Source organism: Schistocerca nitens, chromosome 3 (genome assembly GCF_023898315.1).
Source record: "Schistocerca nitens isolate TAMUIC-IGC-003100 chromosome 3, iqSchNite1.1, whole genome shotgun sequence".
NCBI lineage: Eukaryota > Metazoa > Arthropoda > Insecta > Orthoptera > Acrididae > Schistocerca > Schistocerca nitens.
Genome location: NC_064616.1, coordinates 505,100,842 through 505,120,437, shown reverse-complemented (window position 1 = coordinate 505,120,437; position 19,596 = coordinate 505,100,842). Strand labels below are relative to the sequence as shown.

The 19,596-nt window shown below is 43.6% G+C and overlaps 1 protein-coding gene across 1 annotated transcript in view; it reads right to left on the bottom strand.

Annotated features, from left to right (window-relative positions):
• The window catches only part of LOC126249302 (Down syndrome cell adhesion molecule homolog), a 266,023-nt gene that overhangs the window by 163,168 nt on the left and 83,259 nt on the right, over positions 1 to 19,596 (bottom strand). Inside the window, exon 4 of the mRNA XM_049950956.1 lies at positions 2,526 to 2,684. Within this exon, the coding sequence (XP_049806913.1) occupies positions 2,526 to 2,684 (159 nt within the window). The remainder of the gene's footprint in view (positions 1 to 2,525; positions 2,685 to 19,596) is intronic.

Here is a 19,596-nt window from a genome sequence, read left to right as displayed (position 1 = left end):
AAAACTACTTTGATATGAAACAGCTTAATATTAAAGAAACGAGACAGACTTGCTTTGAGTAACTATTGCTTCAACTTAACAAAGAGTTATTTCAGTATTATGATACTTTTTTCAAAGTGAGCCTCCAAAGTTAATGGTAGAATACTGATTAAATGCAACGTAATATTCTTATACCTAATCCTCAGCATATTCCTTGTCGCAAGCTGGCCAATTCGGTATATCTTTATAGAGGGAACTGTCACCTGTTGGGATGCACTGCTACACTTTTTGAATGTTCTGGAGTTTTCCCACTATATGCCCTTTTAGGCATCCAGTGCCCGGTTTTTGCAAAGAAAATATACTGGTGTCCAAAATTAGAGCAGAAACGGAAATTCTGCAAGGTTGCGGTTATGTTGTCACAAAACATTGTAAACAGGTGACAGCAAAGCAGAAACAACGTAAAGAATACAGACCGTAAACAACTGCAACATACACAACAGTAGACGAAAATGTTCTTCGTTTTTCCCAGCTTAACAGATTCGTACACACATTGCGACAACTGGTTAATGTGTTCACAATGGGACGTGACCGCCTCTGGCAGCAATACAGTGCTGACAACAACGGAGCATGCTGTGAATAACATCACCAATCTCATGTTGCGGTAATAATGCCCATTCTTCCTGCAGAGCTGATCGCAAGTCTTGGAGAATGGTCGGTGGATGTTCACGTGATGCAACCCGTCTCCCTAGAGCATCCCAGACAGGCTCTATGGCATTCAAATCGGGAGAGTAAGCAGACCACGCCACGCGTGCAGTATCTTTCGTTTCCAAGAAAACATCAACTACTCGTTCTCTATGGGGTCGAGCGCTACGGTCCATCAATACGAACTCTGGGCGGAAAGCACCTCGCAACAACTATACATGAGGTCCCAAGACCTGGGCGCACAGCACCTCGCAACAACCGTACATGAGGTCCCAAGACCTCGTCGCGATTCCTAACAGCAGTTAAACCTTCCCGATTCACCCGTACAATTTCATAAAGAGATGTTCGAGTGGTCAACAAAATGCCTGACCACATCATTAGTGATCCTCCTCGATATCAGTCTCTTTCCACAACGTTCGGGTCTTGAAATCATGTTCAGATGCGAATCGGTCAAGAATCACTCTCCAGACCAAACCGGGACTCTTCTGTGAAAAGAACATTGGCGCACTGTTCGAGTGTCCAGGTAGCATGTTGATGACTCCACTCCAGACGTTCCCTTCTGTGAAGACGCGTCAGAGGCACACATACAGCAGGTCTCCGACAATAAAGGCCATTCTGTCGAAGCCTCCTCTAGATCGTTTCCTCAATACAACACGTCCAGTGGATGCTGCGAGGTCAGACGGAAATTGCTGTGCAGTACTAAGGAGGTACCGTCGGGCCCTTACAGCCAGATAATTGTCCTCTCTTTCTGATGTCGCACGCGGACGAACCCGCCTTGGTCTTCAGCATACAGTTTCAGTCTCTATAAACTGTCGCCACATTAGAAAAACGACAGAACGATACACGTTAAGCCATTGGGTCACATGAGTTTGCGACTGTTCTGTTTATTCTTCCTACGGCCCTCCAACGCATAGACCCTGGTATGCGTCTTCCCTGTGCCATACTGCACCGTCTGTGATTGTATACACAGCAATTGTGGATGTGGGACAACCCGGCAAACACTACCCGCTTGATAGGTGCCCTGAGGTCATCGTTGACGCAGCTTTCTGTTGTCCGAAATGCCATCTTCCGTGCAGAATACGATCGTACGGACATCTGTTGACAGTTTGTATGATTATATCGAGAAATAGGCACAGGACGGGTACATTGCCATTTGTTGCTTTAATTTTGGACACCAGTGTATGTGCTCAGCAGCATAATTGGCGATGTAAACTCTAGCACTCAAAAATCCAGGTTTATCGTTTGAGTAGGCAGATTCGGTAATTCTCTTTACTTTTTATCCCAAGTACGGCTGTTGAGCAGCAGATCCTCCGGTAAATTGTGTCGAACAGTCTTTAAGATTAAGAAAACCATTAGAAGTGACTCCGATTACAGCGAATTTGTTGTTTGTGCTTGCCAGATTGATTATGGCATTATAATGTTCTGGCACATACACTCTGTCTGATCTTTTGACTTTGCGTTTCACTATCAAAGTCACGATCATAAGGAAGAAATGAATGACATCTTTGGGAGAAATAGTGCACGATCTTATGAAACACCCCAAGTGAGTCAGTGCTAGCGAAAGTTGCATAACAGTATGATTTTAATTTGACCCTCACATTTGTCTGAAGAAATTGAAACTTCTTTCACTGGTGAGACATTAGTCTGAATGTAGTTATGAATAAATAAATACGCCTCATCTGGAGATTCACGGCCAGTGCTTTCATAATGTGCCCTAATATCTTTAAGATTATGAATGCAAAATATGCTGACATACAGTTAGTTATAATTAAAAATTTCCTGAGACAGATTCCTATCGCATATGCAAGAAAGTTACTGAAGTACTTAAAGAAAATATTTCTTACCAAGAACTTGAATATTTAACTTGCTTCTGGAAGTGTGACCATCGGGATTTGTTGCAATACAAACATATCCTCCCTCATCAGCTTGCTTCTGAATATCCTTAATTATTAGGGTTCCATTAGGGAAGATTTGTTGGCGATGGTTTTCTGGTAGAGATCTCCCTGAAAATAAATGCATTTTGGCAGTGAGTAAATTTTATTCCTTTTCTCAGCTCTCTCAGATTATGGCAAGTAATGGTAAATTTACATACTTAAAAGAGCCTTTCATTGTCTACACTGATGTAGGTCATTCCACATCCATATTTTAAAATTGTTGAATACAACATTACAGTCCTGGGACATTATGCACTATGAATACTGCATCAAATGCATTTAACATCCACTAGGTCACAATCAATGACTCTTAATTCTTGATTTTGAATTGAATATTGCGAACATGCTACAATTGCAAATTATGACAGGAGTTACCATCCATGTACCCCACTGGATAAATATGAGTTTTCATCTTTATCCACTTGGTCTCATGAATCATAGTCCACATTGTTTCAAGATGATAGCTACATTTGTACATGATACAGACTGCATTGTGTGAATACTGATTATCAGTAGGCCCCACAAAAGGCTGTTGACGACAATTATCTATCTCTTCATGATAATGATCATGCTTGGAGTAGACATTTCTGTACTAAGAAATCTGCCTCGTCTCTACATATCTCTTTTTTTTTCTTTATCATATTTCAATCCCCCATCTGGGGCAGGCTGGCAGCGGCATAGGCTCTGCTCTTCAGCCGAGAGACATTAAGTACATAACAGGAAGACACTGAAAACAACATAAAGGAGAATATATGCCGGAAAATAGGTATAAAAAGGAGGAACATAATGGAAGAGAGCACACAAAAAATGGGGTGAGTGCAAAAATGGAGATAGAAATGTGAAAAAGTAGTTAACACAAAAAAACCACACACAGTAAGGATTGAAAGAAGACAAGGTGAAGTATGGCTGGGGCATAAAAGTTGCAGAATGATTAAAACAGCCATGTGAGAGGTGGCATACCTCAGAACAATCACAGACAGCAAAACTATGTACAAGTCAAGCACACAATTAAAAGAACAGCACTTGACGCCACTGGAGAACGACACCTAACACAACACTGACCTAGCACACTGATGACGAAGAACAAACTGGGAGGATTTGCCGGGGTTAGGGATACAAGGGAGAATGGAAGAAAGGAGGGGAATTGGTGGTGCTAGAGGCATGGGAGAGAAGGGGAAATGGGGTGGGGGGAGCGACGAAGGGGCTGGGGAGGATAGGACAGGAGAGGAAAACAGCCAAGGAGGTAGTAGAGAGACCCGAGGGGGCGAGGTGGAAGACCACTCTGGGGAAAGGAGGGGAGGAGACAGGGGGGCCCTGGGGCTGGGGGACAAGGCCAGGCTACAGTTGGTAGGAAGGGTAGACGTCATGGCGAAGTTCATCATCTGGGAGGGGAAGGTGCTGTAAACTGTCCAGATGAAGGGTACAGAGGGTGTGGAGGTGAACAGAGGGGGGGATTCAGCAATAGAGGCACAGCAACGGATGGAGGGTGGAAAGGAAGGAGGACACCAGGGGGGGGGGGATCAAGCCTACAGACAGTGTAAAGGATGTGAATACGTTGGAGGAAAATGAGGAGGTGGGGAAGGGGATGAGGTCATACAGGAGCCATGTGGGAGACAGAAGGTGGATATGGAAGGCAAGGCGAAGGGGGGTGGGGTGGAGATCCTGGCAATGCTGGCATAACAGAGGATAGGACAGATGAGGGATTTCTAGGTGTGGTGGATGGTGGAAGGATGCAATCCCCATGTCCGGCAGGAGGTGGGTATGGGCTTTCTGTTGGATGGTTAGGAGATAAGGGGTCCAGGAGAGGTGACGGTCAAGGGTAAGGCCAAGGTATCTCAGGGTGGGGGTGAGCTGGATGGGATGACCATAAATTGTTAGGTAGAAATCATGGAGATGGAAGGAGTGGGTGGTCCGGCCTATGATGATTGCTTGGGTCTAGGAGGGGTTCATATGAAGGACCCACTGGTTGCACCAAGTGGTGAACTGGTCAAGGTGGGTTTGGAGGGTGTGTTGGGACTGTTGAAGGGTAGGATAGGGAGCCAGGAAGGCAGTGTTATCAGCATATTAAAGTAGGTGTACAGGTGGGGGTGGCTTGGGCATATCAGAAGTGTACAGGAGATATTGGAGAGGGGAGACGACGGAGCCTTGGAGGACGCCGGCGGTGGGATAAAAGATATGGGAGTTGGTACCATGGAAGGTGACATAGGAAGGACGGCGTGAGAGGAAGGAAGCGACCAGCAGGGCAAAATTGATAGGCAGGGCGTTGGTTTGGAGCTTAAAGAGGAGACCAGGATGCCATATGCGGTCGTAAGCATTTCAGAGGTCGAGGGAAACAAAAATGGCGGAGCGACGGGAGTTAAGTTGGAGGGAGAGAAGGTGGATGAGGTTAAGGAGTTGGTCTTCAGCGGAGAAGGAGGGGCGGAAGCCACACTGGGTAAGGGGGAGAGGTCGTGTTGATTAAGGTGGTGATGGATACGACGGGAGAGGGTGGATTCAAATACGTTACTGAAGACAGAGGTGAGGCAGATGGGACGATAAGAAGAGGCAGAGCAAGGGGGTTTGTTGGGTTTGAGGAACATGAGGACGCGGGGAGGTTTGAGGAACAAGAGGACGCGGGGAAGTCTTCCAACGGTCGGGATAGAAGCTGGTGGAGAAGATGACGTTTTATAAATCGGCAAGGACGGTCAGGAAGGAGGAGGAGGGGCATTCTTTGAGTTGGCAGTAGGTGATGTAGTCGTGACCGTGGGATGTATTGCGTTTTGACCGGAGGATAAGTTTAATGTCTTGTACTGTGATTTGAATGTTCTACATTTCTCTAAGTATATAAATTAAAGTTCCCTGCTCGCTTCTGACGATGTGTTCGAGATAATTTTAGGAATTACTGTAGGGGTTTTGATTCGGTTTTGACTAATAGACAGAGTGACTCATGAGGAATGTCGTGTATATTAATTTATAAATATTTAGTATAAATTGGCTGAACTATGACGAATTAAACTCCACCGTCACTGTAAATACGATGGCATTACCATCTAGCGGTACAGCTGCAACAATGCCAGAGGGCAGCGAAGCTTGAGTACAATACGAGTCGTGGCTGCTCGTATAGCCATAAAGCACCTGCCTGTATACTGAAGAGTCACAGAAGCAAATAGCGGTCGGACCACAGATGTTTTACTCTGTATTTTAACCTGGCACTGATCCCTGAATGACATGGACATTTACGCGAAAGGAAATTTGTTTCGGATTCAATGTTGAACTGTAGGTCTCCTTCAGTGGGAACCAGTTCGAATTATGACGTGGTAGTCTGTTTAGTGGTAAGTTCCACATTGGACATCAAACAGCTCGGACGTGTTATACAGGGTGGTTGTAAGTATACTTTTGCTACATAAGCGAGTGTAGAGGGAAAACTGTTAAACATATGATTATTAAACTTTATAAGAATGAAGTTCAGACTGTGCACTGTGCACTGCGGGTTTGCGTTATTAGTGACATTAGTGTAGTGCCGGTATTGATACGACGACGTAGGGTTGAAACACAAAAATCAGTGTGCATTGCAGTTGCAGACAGTCAACATGGGTCTGGACAAGGAGAGCAGTTTTATGAAAATAACAGCAGTACTGCAGCTGCTCTTCGCGAGAATAGACGCCTTAAAGGAATACGGAGAGGTCCTCTTTTCGCACTGGGGTTGAAGAACATGATTCGGAAGTTCGAATTAATTGGCGATTTATGAATATCTCCTTGGAGAGGCCGACGGCCGATTGCGCCACAAACTGTTGAAGAAGTTACTGTTGACATGACTGGGAATGCTGGATGCAATGTGCGACCTTCAAGCTGAACCTTCTATGGTCCACCGTTCTTAGAGTGTTACGAACAAATGTAAAATGATACCCGTTCAAACTTCACGTTCCTCACCAACTTTTGCCACGTGACACAGACATTCCCGTAGAATTTGCTCAAAGTTTCTTGCAAGGGTTGAAGTTGACAACATGTGGCCTCCTTGAAACATTTTGTGCAGTGATGAAGCACACTTTATTCGTTAGTTCTCTTCCGCATGTACTTACAAATGTTTCCACTAAGTTTCATTGTCATACGATCACTAGCTTTTGCTGGAGGGGGGGGGGGGGGGGGCGGGATATCTCAACTAGCCAAAGTTTAAATATTAACATTCTGTACATCCAATCCTTCTTAGCGTTTGCAAGCCACGAATAATATTTGTTGACTCCGTATTCGGTAATCATTTGTTGTTTACTCGTTGTCCTTCTGTTATAGTGTTTTGTGTTCTTCCATATTAGTGGTTTCGGCCGCTTATTATTCGTGATTATATCAATAATGTCCCTGAGGAAATGCGTACTCAGTTTCGAATTCGACAAGCAACAAGAAATGTTCAACCAAGTTTATTAGCAGTGCACTACTGGATCGCGCAAGTATCACATCAGATCAAGTTCACACTGCTTACTGTGACATGGAGCTCAACTGCTTTTCGTGAAATTCTTAAACCATGTATTGCTGGAAAGCACACAGCTAAATCACGGAGAGAAAGTTGAATTCCGTCACCGTGAAGCCTCGGTGAGTCCTGACATAATTTCAAAGGCTGACATAGAGTGCAAAAATGAACGCATGTTTAACCTGCCTCCTGAGGCCGTGAGCTGTTGTTTAAAAGAGGTTTCAACCAAGTATGGAAAAATGAAACAAATCCGTAACGAACGTTGGTCTACCCAACACAAATTGCAGTGTTTTAGCGGCATCAGATCAGTTGAAATGCAATTCAGACAGAATATTCCGTCTCATCCAATTTTTTGTGGATACGAGGCGCATGTAGTGGACAGATAGGAACATGCTTTATCTGAAATGAACACGGCAGTTAAAGAACGAAATGCCAAAGTGGAGTTTTCAATTAGAAAGATTCATTAGAGAAACGCAAAAAACTGTTAGCTAAACTACTGACGGAGAACCAAATGATAGATATGGAAGGATCAAGCTCTTGTGTCGTATTATAACAGGAACCAAAACTACCAGCTGCTCGTTTTCCTCCGTTACCGTCAGGATCGGGAGCAGATGCTCAGCTGCTAAAAAAAACAAGCGGCATCAAACGTGTGATAGAAGCAGCAGGAACGAGGACATACCTGATTTAGAACAGATCGCATGGAAAGGAAGTCCGAAACCGGCACCTGAAACGAACGCCTCAAAAACTACAGGACCAGAAGCTGAGGCAGCAGTACAGGACGTCACACAGAGCAACTTGCAGGCAGCTCCCGTAGGGCAACATTCAGAGGCCAATTTGATCCCGTAAATGCCGCTGCTAGTTTCCAAAACAAAACAAGCTGAACGACAAGGACGAACTCTTGACAACCAAAAAAAGGAAAGCAGTGCTTGTGCAGAAACAGACGTGTGTCCGTCGCAAACACAAAACAAATATGACGAAAGACTTACTGACATCAAGCAAGCAGGAAACGAAACGGAAATCGGAAGCTTATTGCCTGTAGCGGAAAATACGTCTGCGAAACAGGAATAAGAAGCGACTCGAGAACAGATGGATTCCGATATCGGCAAGACCCTCCGACTCCTCCATGTGCCAAGATATTCAAGACTAGCGGACGCCCGTGGAAACAGATTCCATTGAAATACCAATGCAGTGCGGAAGAAAAGCAAAAACAAAGACTCCAAAGACGTCACTATAGCCGCTCACCGAAAAGAATCCGTTTGATACTAAAATGGGGATGGAATGAGAGCGCCGTCGTTTAGTCAGCATTAAAATACTGAGATATGGATACTCAGAAACTACGTAAACTGTCTCTTAACATTTATTGACACTCTGGGATGGACACCGCCAAGTGAGAACTACCAAAGGTTTACTGAGACAGTTATCAGTACAGCAAAAGAAGTAATTTCTAGAGACTCCCGGTAGGAATATATCGCTAGTTGGACCGTCGAGTGCGAGAACTTGTACGAGCAATTTTAGCAAAGTGGAGATAAAGAGATAGCGGATGAATTAATTCACAGCATCGATACTGCGAGACGCGGGAAGTGGGTCGGACCGTTGAAAGCTTGGATTTTAAAAAAGTCAGGTAGGACAGCTTAGTCTTTGCTAAGGAAGTGTGGGGGGTGCTAGCCTACTGGAACGTGTATGCGACTTTATATCGCCAAATCAAGTCACTAATCATATCTTGACAGCGTCAAGCATACAAGTTTAAAAAAGAGCCCAGGACAGTAGTAAAAGCATCCTGAAACACACAAACCAATTACTGGGTCCCCTTCAGTTTGGAAGAAATCACAGCAAATCTTCAAGAAATGAAATTAGGAAAAGACCCTAGTTTCAATAGCATCTATAAAGAGTTCCTAATTGATTTCGGTAACTATACAAGAATGTGACTTGTCAGATTTGTCATGGATACCTTTCCAGAAAGGTAGTGTTCTCCACCAAGTCAAGGGAGCTAAGATCACCACCACCTTAAAACCAGGAAAAACAAATGATTCCCCACAAAACTATGGACCAGTTGCACTAAGCAGCATGATTTGCAAACTTTCGGGAAGATTAATGATAACAGGATCAGCCCTGAGATAATTAAACCTATTCCAATAGAACAGGCGGGATTTCGCCCTTGTCGAAGCTGTTCAGGTCAAATTCTCTCGTTAACAACGTTCATAGAAGCGGTTTACCAAAAACACCTGAAAACATCATCTATATTTATCAACCTTACAGCAGCATACGGCACAGTCTGGAGGCCGGGCATTATACTTAATTTCATGAAAGTAATATCATGCAGAACTACCACCAAAATTATTAATGCCATAATTTCTAATCAATTCTTCCAAGTGATCAGGGGTAATAGACTGAGCACCCAAACTAAACTAAACTGAACAATGACATCCAGCAAGCACCTGTTTTGGTTCCCCCGTTATTCAGCCTATAAACTCTACCGGAAAAAAAATTAGCTCATCTGGAAAGACGACTTCGATTGTGATCCAATGACGGCATATGCCACCTGAGGGATAGTAGATGTACTTATAACGGTTTCAACGTCGTCCACCAACAGATAACGTAGTGGCATAACAACCAGTGCCCTATCAGTGTCTACCCTTTAATAGGGAATGCTCACAGCCAGAGGGCTCAGTGTGGTGCAAACACGTGAAGCAAGCAGCTAACCATGTCTCGGAGATGCAATCTTGCACTCTACAGCCGACTGAGCGATTCTGAAAGGGGTCAAATTGTGGCCTTCCGAGTGGTGGGATGGTCCTTTGAGAGAACTGCCACACAAGTTGGACGTGTTGCGTCAGATGTGCAAAGACGCTGGTATCAGTGGTCAGGTGAACATTCTGATGCCTGTACCCGAGGTTCTGGACGTCCACGCAGCACAGACGCCCGCCATGATCGTCGTATTCTAAGGGCAGCAGTGACAGATTGTACACCTACCATAGCATAGATAAGAGGGCTCGTAAGCCCAGACATGTCAACACGAACTGTTGCAAACCGGTTGTTAGCACTGGGACTACAAGCACGAACGCCTCTAGCCCGTCTTCCAGTCATGCCACAGCATCGACGTTCACGGCTCGACTGGTGCTGTCAGAGGATCACATGGATGATGGAATCCACGTTCTTCAGCCATGAAACCAGATATTGCTTGCACGTAAATGATGGTTGTTTGCATGTACGACATAGACCTGGTGAGTGTTGTCTGCTCCACACCTGGACTTATGATCTGGGGTGCGATAAGTTACAACTCTAGTTCACCTTTGGTGTTTCTGGAGGGTGCGCTAACCAGCACTCGGTACATGTAGAATATTGTTAGGCTCATTCTTTTGTCGTTCTTGCTATTGGAAGGTGATGTGTTGTTCCAGTTGGATAATGCTCCCCCACACACCGCACACGAAACTTAACGTGCTCTCCGAGACGTGCAGCAATTTCCGTGGCCAGCACGATCCAGGGATTTGTCTTCAATCGAGCACGTGTGGGATATGATGGGATGAGAAGTGACTCGTGAGACTCGTCAAACAGCATCTCCCGCACAGCTACGCGAACAAGTCGAGCGGGTGTGGCACAGCGTATCCCAGGATAGGATTCGCCATCTGTAATATCATCTGGATGCCAGAGTCAGCGCCTGCATTGCCGCCCATGAAGACTGCACCACGTACTAACGTGGGTGTTTCAGCATGGCTCGATATCTGGTAGCTCATAACCGCTACTGACGTGTAAATGTAATCATTTCATATACTCCACATGCACTGTTGCAACAATTAACCTTTAGTGAACTGGAAACCTCTAAAAGAGTGTAAATCTTTTTTTCCGTCCGTGTATATAGCTGATATGCCCGAAACAACCTCACGGAAGTTTGTATCTGTCGACTATTGGGTCTTGGCAGTAAGTTTTAAGGATATAGAGGCTAAAGGACATATTGATGAAGGACCTGAAAGTTATTGGGAAATACTTTCTCCACAGAGACTGCAATTTAGTGCCTCAAAGACGGATATCTCTGCAATACACCTCAGAAACAAGTTAACCAACACAGAACTCAATATTTGCTTTGAGAACAATCTACTGTCCCACAATCGACATCCATAAATTTAGGTGTCACCCTGGATAGATCACTGAGGTTCAAGAATCATCTGTGGAACACAGTTTCCAAATTAAGAACTCGCAGCAACATCCTGCAGACACTTGGTGCAACTTCATTGGGATCTTCAGACACCATCTTACGAAGTTGAATCTTAGGTCTAGTCTATACAGTAGCGGAATATCGTATGCCGGTTTAGCTCAGCCTACTCACACTAGCTGCACCGATGTCCATCTCAATCGAACTATGTACCTTCTAACAGATACAGTAAAGGCAACCTCAGACTACTGGCTACTCAAGCTAATCAATATAGCTCCTTCCCATCTGCGAAGAGAGCAGTCACTCATTAGAGAACTCAAAAAGATCGAGGAAAAATCTCTTCTACAAATCCATCAAAACATCCCTCACAGTGCGAGAAACAGATTGCACTCTAGACATCCACCCCTAAAGAGTGCAAAAATTTCGGATGAAAATGGATTCAGCCTAAGCAATCACTGGAAAGACGAGTTGGACCAAATAGGCACCCCTGCAGTATGCCTTGCCTCACCACCATACTACTTGGATTCTACAAGCCTAGAAAACTATGGGCTGTTCTAGGTAGAATATGAATAAAGTGTGGCAAATGTGCTGCCTCGCTGTATGGATGGGGAAAAACAGCTTCTCCCAAGTGCGGTTGTGGCAGCGCTGCAGGGCAAACTGTAAAAGATATAACTGAAGATTGTCCTTGAAGATTTCACTGGGGACCACTCCGAGTTCTCGTACACTACCGAAAAGTTATTAGAATACATCTGCAATATGAATATGCGGGTGTAGTACACTACTGACCATTAAAATTGCTACACCACGAAGATGACGAGCTACAGACGCGAAATTTAACCGACAGGAAGAAGATGCTGTGATATGCAAATGATTAGCTTTTCAGAGCATTCACACAAGGCTGGCGCCCGTGGCGACACCTACAACGTGCTGACATGAGGAAAGTTTCCAACCGATTTCTCGTACACAAACAGCAGTTGACCGGCGTTGCCTGGTGAAACGTTGTTGTGATGCCTCGTGTAAGGAGGAGAAATGCGTAAAGGTCGGATTGTAGCATATCGCGATTGCGGTTTATCGTATCGCGACATTGCTGCTCGCGTTGGTCGAGATCCAATGACTGTTAGCAGAATATGGAATCGGTGGGTTCAGGAGGGTAATACGGAACGCCGTGCTGGATCCCAACGGCCTCGTATCACTAGCAGTCGAGATGACAGCATCTTATCCGCATGGCTGTAACGGATCGTGCAGCCATGTCTCGATCCCTGAGTCAACAGATAGGGACGTTTGCAAGACAACAACCATCTGCACGAACAGTTCGACGACGTTTGCAGCAGCATGGACTATCAGCTAGGAGACCATGGCTGCGGTTACCATTGACGCTGTATCACAGACAGGAGCGCCTTCGATGGTATACTCAACGACGAACCTGGGTGCACGAATGGTAAAACGTCATTTTTTTGGATGAATCCAGGTTATGTTTACAGCATCATGATGGTCGCATCCGTGTTTGGCGACATCGCTGTGAACGCACATTCGAAGCGTGTATTCGTCATCGCGATACTGGCGTATCACCTGGCGTGATGGCATGGGTTGCCATTGGTTACACGTCTCGGTCACCTCTTGTTCCCATTGACGGTACTTTGAACAGTGGACGTTACATTTCAGATCTGTTACGACCCGTGGCTCTACCCTTCATTCGATCCCCGCGAAACCCTACATTTCAGCAGGATAATGCACGACCGCATGTTGCAGGTCCTGAACGAGCCTTTCTGGATACAGAAAATGTTCGACTGCTGGCCTGGCCAGCACATTCTCCAGATATATCACCAATTGAAGACGTCTGGTCAATGGTGGCCGAGCAACTGGCTCGTCACAATACGCCAGTAACTACTCTTGATGAACTGTGGTATCGTGTTGAAGCTGCATGGGCAGCTGTACCTGTACAAGCCATCGAAGCTCTGTTTGACTCAATGCCCAGGCGTATCAAGGCCGTTATTACGGCCAGAGGTGGTTGTTCTGGTGTTCTGGGTACTGATTTCTCAGGATCTATGCACCTAAATTGCGTGAAAATGTAATCACATGTCAGTTCTGGTATAATATATTTTTCCAATGGATACCCGGTTATCATCTGCATTTCTTCTTGGTGTAGCAATTTTAATGGTCAGTAGTGTAAGTTTAGACCAGATGTGGCATCAACTCAAAGAAATAATATCGACAGCAATTGAGAGATTTATACCAAATAAATTAACAAACGACGGAGCTGACCCTCTTTGGTACACAAAACGGGTCAGAATACTGTTGCAGATACAACGAAACATACATGCCAAATTTAAACAGATGCAAAATCCCCAAGACTGGTGATCTTTACAGAAGCTCGAAACTTGGCGCGGACTTCAATGCGAGAAGCTTATAATAGTTTACACAACGAAACTTTGTCTCAAAACCTGTCAGAAAATCCAAAGAGATTCTGGTCGTATGTGAAGTGCGCTGGCGGCAAGACACAATCAATGCCTTCTCTGCGAGATAGCAATGGAGATACCTTCGAAGACAGTGCTGCCAAAGCAGAGTTACTAAACAATACCTTCCGAAATGACTTCACAAAAGAAGACGAAGTAAATATTTCAGAATTCTACTCAAGAACAACTGCCAACATGAGTAACGTAGAAGTAAATATCCTCGGAGTAGCGAAACAGTTTAAAGCACTTAATAAAAGCAAGTCTTCTGGTCCAGACTGTACACCAATTAGGTTCCTTTCAGAGTATGCTGATGCAATAGCTCCATACTTAGCAATCATATACAACCATTCGCTCTACGGGAGATCCGTACCTAAAGACTGGAAAGTTGCATATGTCACACCAATATTCAAGAAAGGTAGTTGGAGTAATCCACTAAGTTACAGGCCCATATTATTAACGTCGATATGCAGCAGGATTTTGGAACATATATTGTGTTAGAACATTATTATTTACCTCGAAGGAAACGGTCTACTGATACACAGTTAAATGGATTTAGAAAACATCGTTCTTGTGAAACACAACTAGCTCTTTACTCGCATAAAACGTTGAGTGCACTTGACAAGGTATTTCAGATTGATTCCGGATTTCTGGATTTCCGGAAGGCTTTTGATACTGAACCACACAAGCGGCGTGTAGTGGAATTCCGTGCTTTTGGAATATTATCTCAGTTATGTGACTGGATTCGTAATTTCCTGTTGTAGGCCCTTTGCTGTCCCGTATCTATACAAACGATTTGGGAGACAATATGAGCAGCCATATGAGGTTGTTTTCAGATGGTGCTGCCGTTTATGGATTAAATAAGTCATCAGAAGATCTAAACAAATTGCAAAATGATTTAGAAGAGATAACTGTATGGTGCCAAAATTGGCATCTGATCGTAAATAACAAAAAGTATGATGACATCCACATGAGTGCTAAAAGGAATCCGTTAAACTTCGGTTACACGATAAATCAGTAAAAATCTGTTGTTGTTGTTGTTGTTGTGGCCTTCAATCCTGAGACTGGTTTGATGCAGCTCTCCATGCTACTCTATCCTGTGCAAGCTTCTTCATCTCCCAGTAACTGCTGCAACCTACATGCTTCTGAATCTGCTTAGTGTATTCATCTCTTGGTCTCTCTCTACGACTTTTACCTTCCACGCTGCCATCCAATACTAAATTGGTGATCCCTTGATGCCTCAGAACAAGTCCTACCAACCGATCCCTTCTTCTAGTCAAGTTGTGCCACAAACTTCTCTTCTCCCCAATCCTATTCAATACCTCCTCATTAGTTATATGATCTACCCATTTAATCTTCAGCATTCTTCTGTAGCACCACATTTCAAAAGCTTCTATTCTCTTCTTATCCAGACTATTTATCGTCCATGTTTCACTTCCATACATGGCTACACTCCATACAAATACTTCCAGAAATGACTTCCTGACACTTAAATCTATACTCGATGTTAACAAATTTCTCTTCTTCAGAAACGCTTTCCTTGCCATTGCCAGTCTACATTTTATATCCTCTCTGCTTCGACCATCATCAGTTATTTTTCTCCCCAAATAGCAAAACTCCTTTACTACTTTAAGTGTGTCATTTCCTAATCAAATTCCCTCAGCATCACCCGACTTAATTCGACTACATTCCATTATCCTCGTTTTGCTTTTGTTGATGTTCATCTTATATCCTCCTTTCAAGACACTATCCATTCCGTTCAACTGCTCTTGCAAGTCCTTTGCTGTCTCTGACAGAATTACAATGTCATCGGTGAACCTCAAAGTTTTTATTTCTTCTCCATGGATTTTAATACCTACACCGAAATTTTCTTTTGTTTCCTTCACTGCTTGCTCAATATACAGATTGAATAACATCGGGGAGAGGCTACAACCCTGTTTCAATCCCTTTCCAACCACTGCTTTCCTTTCGTATCCCTCGACTCTTATAACTGCCATCTGGTTTCTGTACAAGTTGTAAATAGCCTTTCGCTCCCTGTATTTTACCCCTGTCACCTACAGAATTTGAAAGAGAGTATGCCAGTCAGCGTTGTCAAAAGCTTTCTCTAAGTCTACAAATGCTAGAAACGTAGATTTGCCTTTCCTTAATCTAGCTTCTAAGATAAGTCGTAGGGTCAGTATTGCCTCACGTCCTCTAATATTTCTACGGAATCCAAACTTATCTTCCCCGAGGTCCGCTTCTACCAGTTTTTCCATTCGTCTGTAAAGAATTCGCGTTAATATTTCGCAGCTGTGACTTATTAAACTGATAGGTCGGTAATTTTCACATCTGTAAACACCTACTTTCTTTGGGATTGGAATTATTATATTCTTCTTGAAGTCTGAGGGTATTCCGCCTGTCTCATACATTTTGCTCACCAGCTTGTAGAGTTTTGTCAGGACTGGCTCTCCCAAGGCTGTCAGTAGTTCTAATGGAATGTTGTCTGCTCCCAGGGCCTTGTTTCGATTCAGGTCTTTCAGTGCTCTGTCAAACTCTTCACGCAGTATCGTATCTCCCATTTCATCTCCATCTACATCCTCTTCCATTTCCATAATATTGCCCTCAACTACATCGCCCTTGTAGAGACCCTCTATATACTCCTTCCACCTTTCTGCTTTCCCTTCTTTACTTATAACTGGGTTTCCATCTGAGCTCCTGATATTCATACAAGTGGTTCTCTTTTCTCCAAAGGTCTCTTTAATTTTCCTGTAGGCAGTATATATCTTACCCCTGGTGAGATAAGCCTCTACATCCTTACATTCGACCTCTAGCCATCCCTGCTTAGCCATTTTGCACCTCCTGTCGATCTCATTTTTGAGACGTTTGTATTCCTTTTTGCCCGCTTCATTTACTGCATTTTTATATTTTCTCCTTTCATCAGTTAAGTTCAATATTTCTTCTGTTACCCAAGGGTTTCTAGTAGCCCTCGTCTTTTTACCTACTTTAATCTCTGCTGCCTTCACTACTTCATCCCTCAAAGCTACCCATTCTTCTTCTACTGTATTTCTTTCCCCCATTCCTGTCAATTGTTCCCTTATGCTCTCTCTGAAACTCTGTACAACCTCTGGTTCTTTCAGTTTATCCAGGTCCCATCTGCTTAAATTCCCACCTTTTTGCGGTTTATTCAGTTTTAATCTACAGTTCATAACCAATAGATTGTGGTCAGAAACCACATCAGCCCCTGGAAATGTCTTACAATTTAAAACCTGGTTCCTAAATCTCTGTCTTACCATTATATAATCTATCTGAAACCTGTCAGTATCTCCAGGCTTCTTCCATGTATACAACCTTCTTTTATGATTCTTGAACCAAGTGTTAGCTATGATTAAGTTGTGCTCTGTGCAAAATTCTACCAGGTGGCTTCCTCTTGAATTTCTTCCCCCCAATCCATATTCACCTACTACGTTTCCTTCTCTTCCTTTTCCTACTATCGAATTCCAGTCACCAATGACTATTAAATTTTCGTCTCCGTAAAATCTAAAGGCCGTAAATTACACTAAATACCTAGGAATGGCAATTACGAACAACTTAAATTGGAAGAAACACATCGAAAATGTTGTGAGGAAGTCCAGGAAGAAGGCTGACCTGCCTGTCATAACATGTGGTATTTGATTGTGAAAGTGTGTGAATCTGCAGGGCCATTATAAGCGATGGAGCTTACAACGATTAAGCAGTCACCCAGAATGTGTGGCCCAGATGAGGTTAGTGGGCCAGTTAGTTCAAAATCTTAATGTGGTAGTGTTGTTACGTAAGATATAAACCGGTTCAGGGTAGTGAATTATCGCTACAAGATTTTAACATTTGAGTATTTTTACGTTAGGTCTTCAAGAAGATACTTTTACGCAAGTTCTTCAAGAAGACAATTTTCGAGCTATTCTTTTAAACACAGCCGTGCATTGCCCAATTACCTAAGGTATGAGTAACTGCAAGCAGAGAAACAATTGGTTTGCTCGTGTGGTCTGCTGGTTAGAGAAGCTGCTACTCAGCAGAATATCCTCTAGATAAAGTCCCAATTGGGGGCTTATCCACGATATGAATCTAATCCCTTTAGAACTGCAGTTGTAACTCTAACACTTCACAATATTCTGTGACCCAGGTAACAAACCTGTTGCATGATAGGCAGTTTTCATGGCGACTCCGAGCATAAGATTTTTCAGCACTTATATGTGTGAAAATCTGTAGCAGAAATTAGGAGTAGTGAATAACTTAAAGAAAAAAGAAGAAGCTATGAAGAGGTGTGCAGAGTTCCAGTCTGGTGCAACCAACGGCAGTGACTTTGACGGAGGCCCGAGCAGCAGGAACAGCCACTGCAGCATAGGCATGACATTGAGTTCATTGACATTGCCATCAGCAGCATCTACAGTTTCGGCAGCAGCAGCAAAGCAGTAGCAGCGGTCAACGGTCATGACCGACAAGTGAAGTATATATGTGTCGAAAGTGTGAATATGTATGAATGTGCGGGGTCATTATCAGCGATGGAGCTTACAACGATTAAGCAATCACCCAGATGCCAGAATGTGTGGTCCAGATAAGGTTAGTGTGCCAACTCAAAATCTGAACGTGATAGTGTTGACAGGTACGATATAAACGGGACAGATGTCCAGAATCATAGACGGGCGATGTAAGGTGGTTGATTCAGTAGTATGGCTAAGAGAGTGACTGACAAATTTGAACTCTGTTGTAGGGGCTCTGAAACAGAACTAGGGTCAAAAATAGAAAATGTAGAGGCAAAAATTGGGAAAGTAGAGACGAATATAGAAAGTGTAAAAGCTGAGGTGGAAAAAATTAAATCACAGATTGGAGGGATGGTAGATACGAAACTAGAGGCTATAACGGCAGATGTTGGCAAAATTTCTCAGGAGGTTGGCGTGCTTAACACCAAGTCAACATAATGGCAAAAGATTTAGGGTCAAGTTAGAAAAGACGCAAAACGAATTGGGCAGGGAGGTAAAGAATTACATGCAGAGGCAATATGAGCTTGAGGAATTGACCACTAAATAGGTTAAGACTTCGGTAGGCAGAGAGGCAGAATGTGAGACAGAGGTGGTTAAAAATAGGCAACATTTTGAATCAGGAATAAATAACGAAGCTTTTCAGTGGGAACAGCAGATTCAAGATGCACGGGCAAAATTAAATTCTAAAGAAGTGAATCAGGCCACTACTGTGATAGGTGTTCCATGGGTTAATCCAGGAACGACAGTGTTTCGCAAATGATGGGAAATACCAGCGAGTTGATTTTATTGCTGCATGTAGAGATGTCTTTGTGTGAGGGATGTTGGAAGAAGCTAAAATGAAATTCACAAAAAGGCCTCTTGAGGGCAACACACAGTCACTGGAAAATTTAATGTGTTCTTCATTTACTACCAATGAAGTATACGAGAGTTGTTTCCTGAATTAATTCTGAACTGAACTGAAGCAAACGGGACTTCTACATGAGCTCCTAAATGCAGTAAATTTCAAACACGGATACCGGCCGATGCAGAATTTTTGTGTGTATGAGCTGGCTAAGTTGACATATGTATATCATTGTGCTGGGACTATTAACAGAGATCATGAAGCTCAAGAGATGCTTCCTGGAACTTTTACAATGGGATCTTTTTCATAGTCCGACACATTCTAACGATGGACTTTTAGGTTTTGTTCAAAAATCAGATGAAACACTGAAATTCAAGCCACCTAATGGGAACAGTAGATAGAGAAGTGAGTAGCAGAACGGGAACAACAATAATCATCAAAATAATCATTAGCATGACAGCCAAAATAATCATAATTGTAATGGTAATAATAATTTTCAAAGGAGAAATGGAAACCGGGAACTGGAGTTTAAGGGGCAGCTGCCTCATGACTTTCAACAGCAGAATAAGAGGTTGAAAATCTCGAGCTCGCCAAATCTCAGGGCAGGAGGCG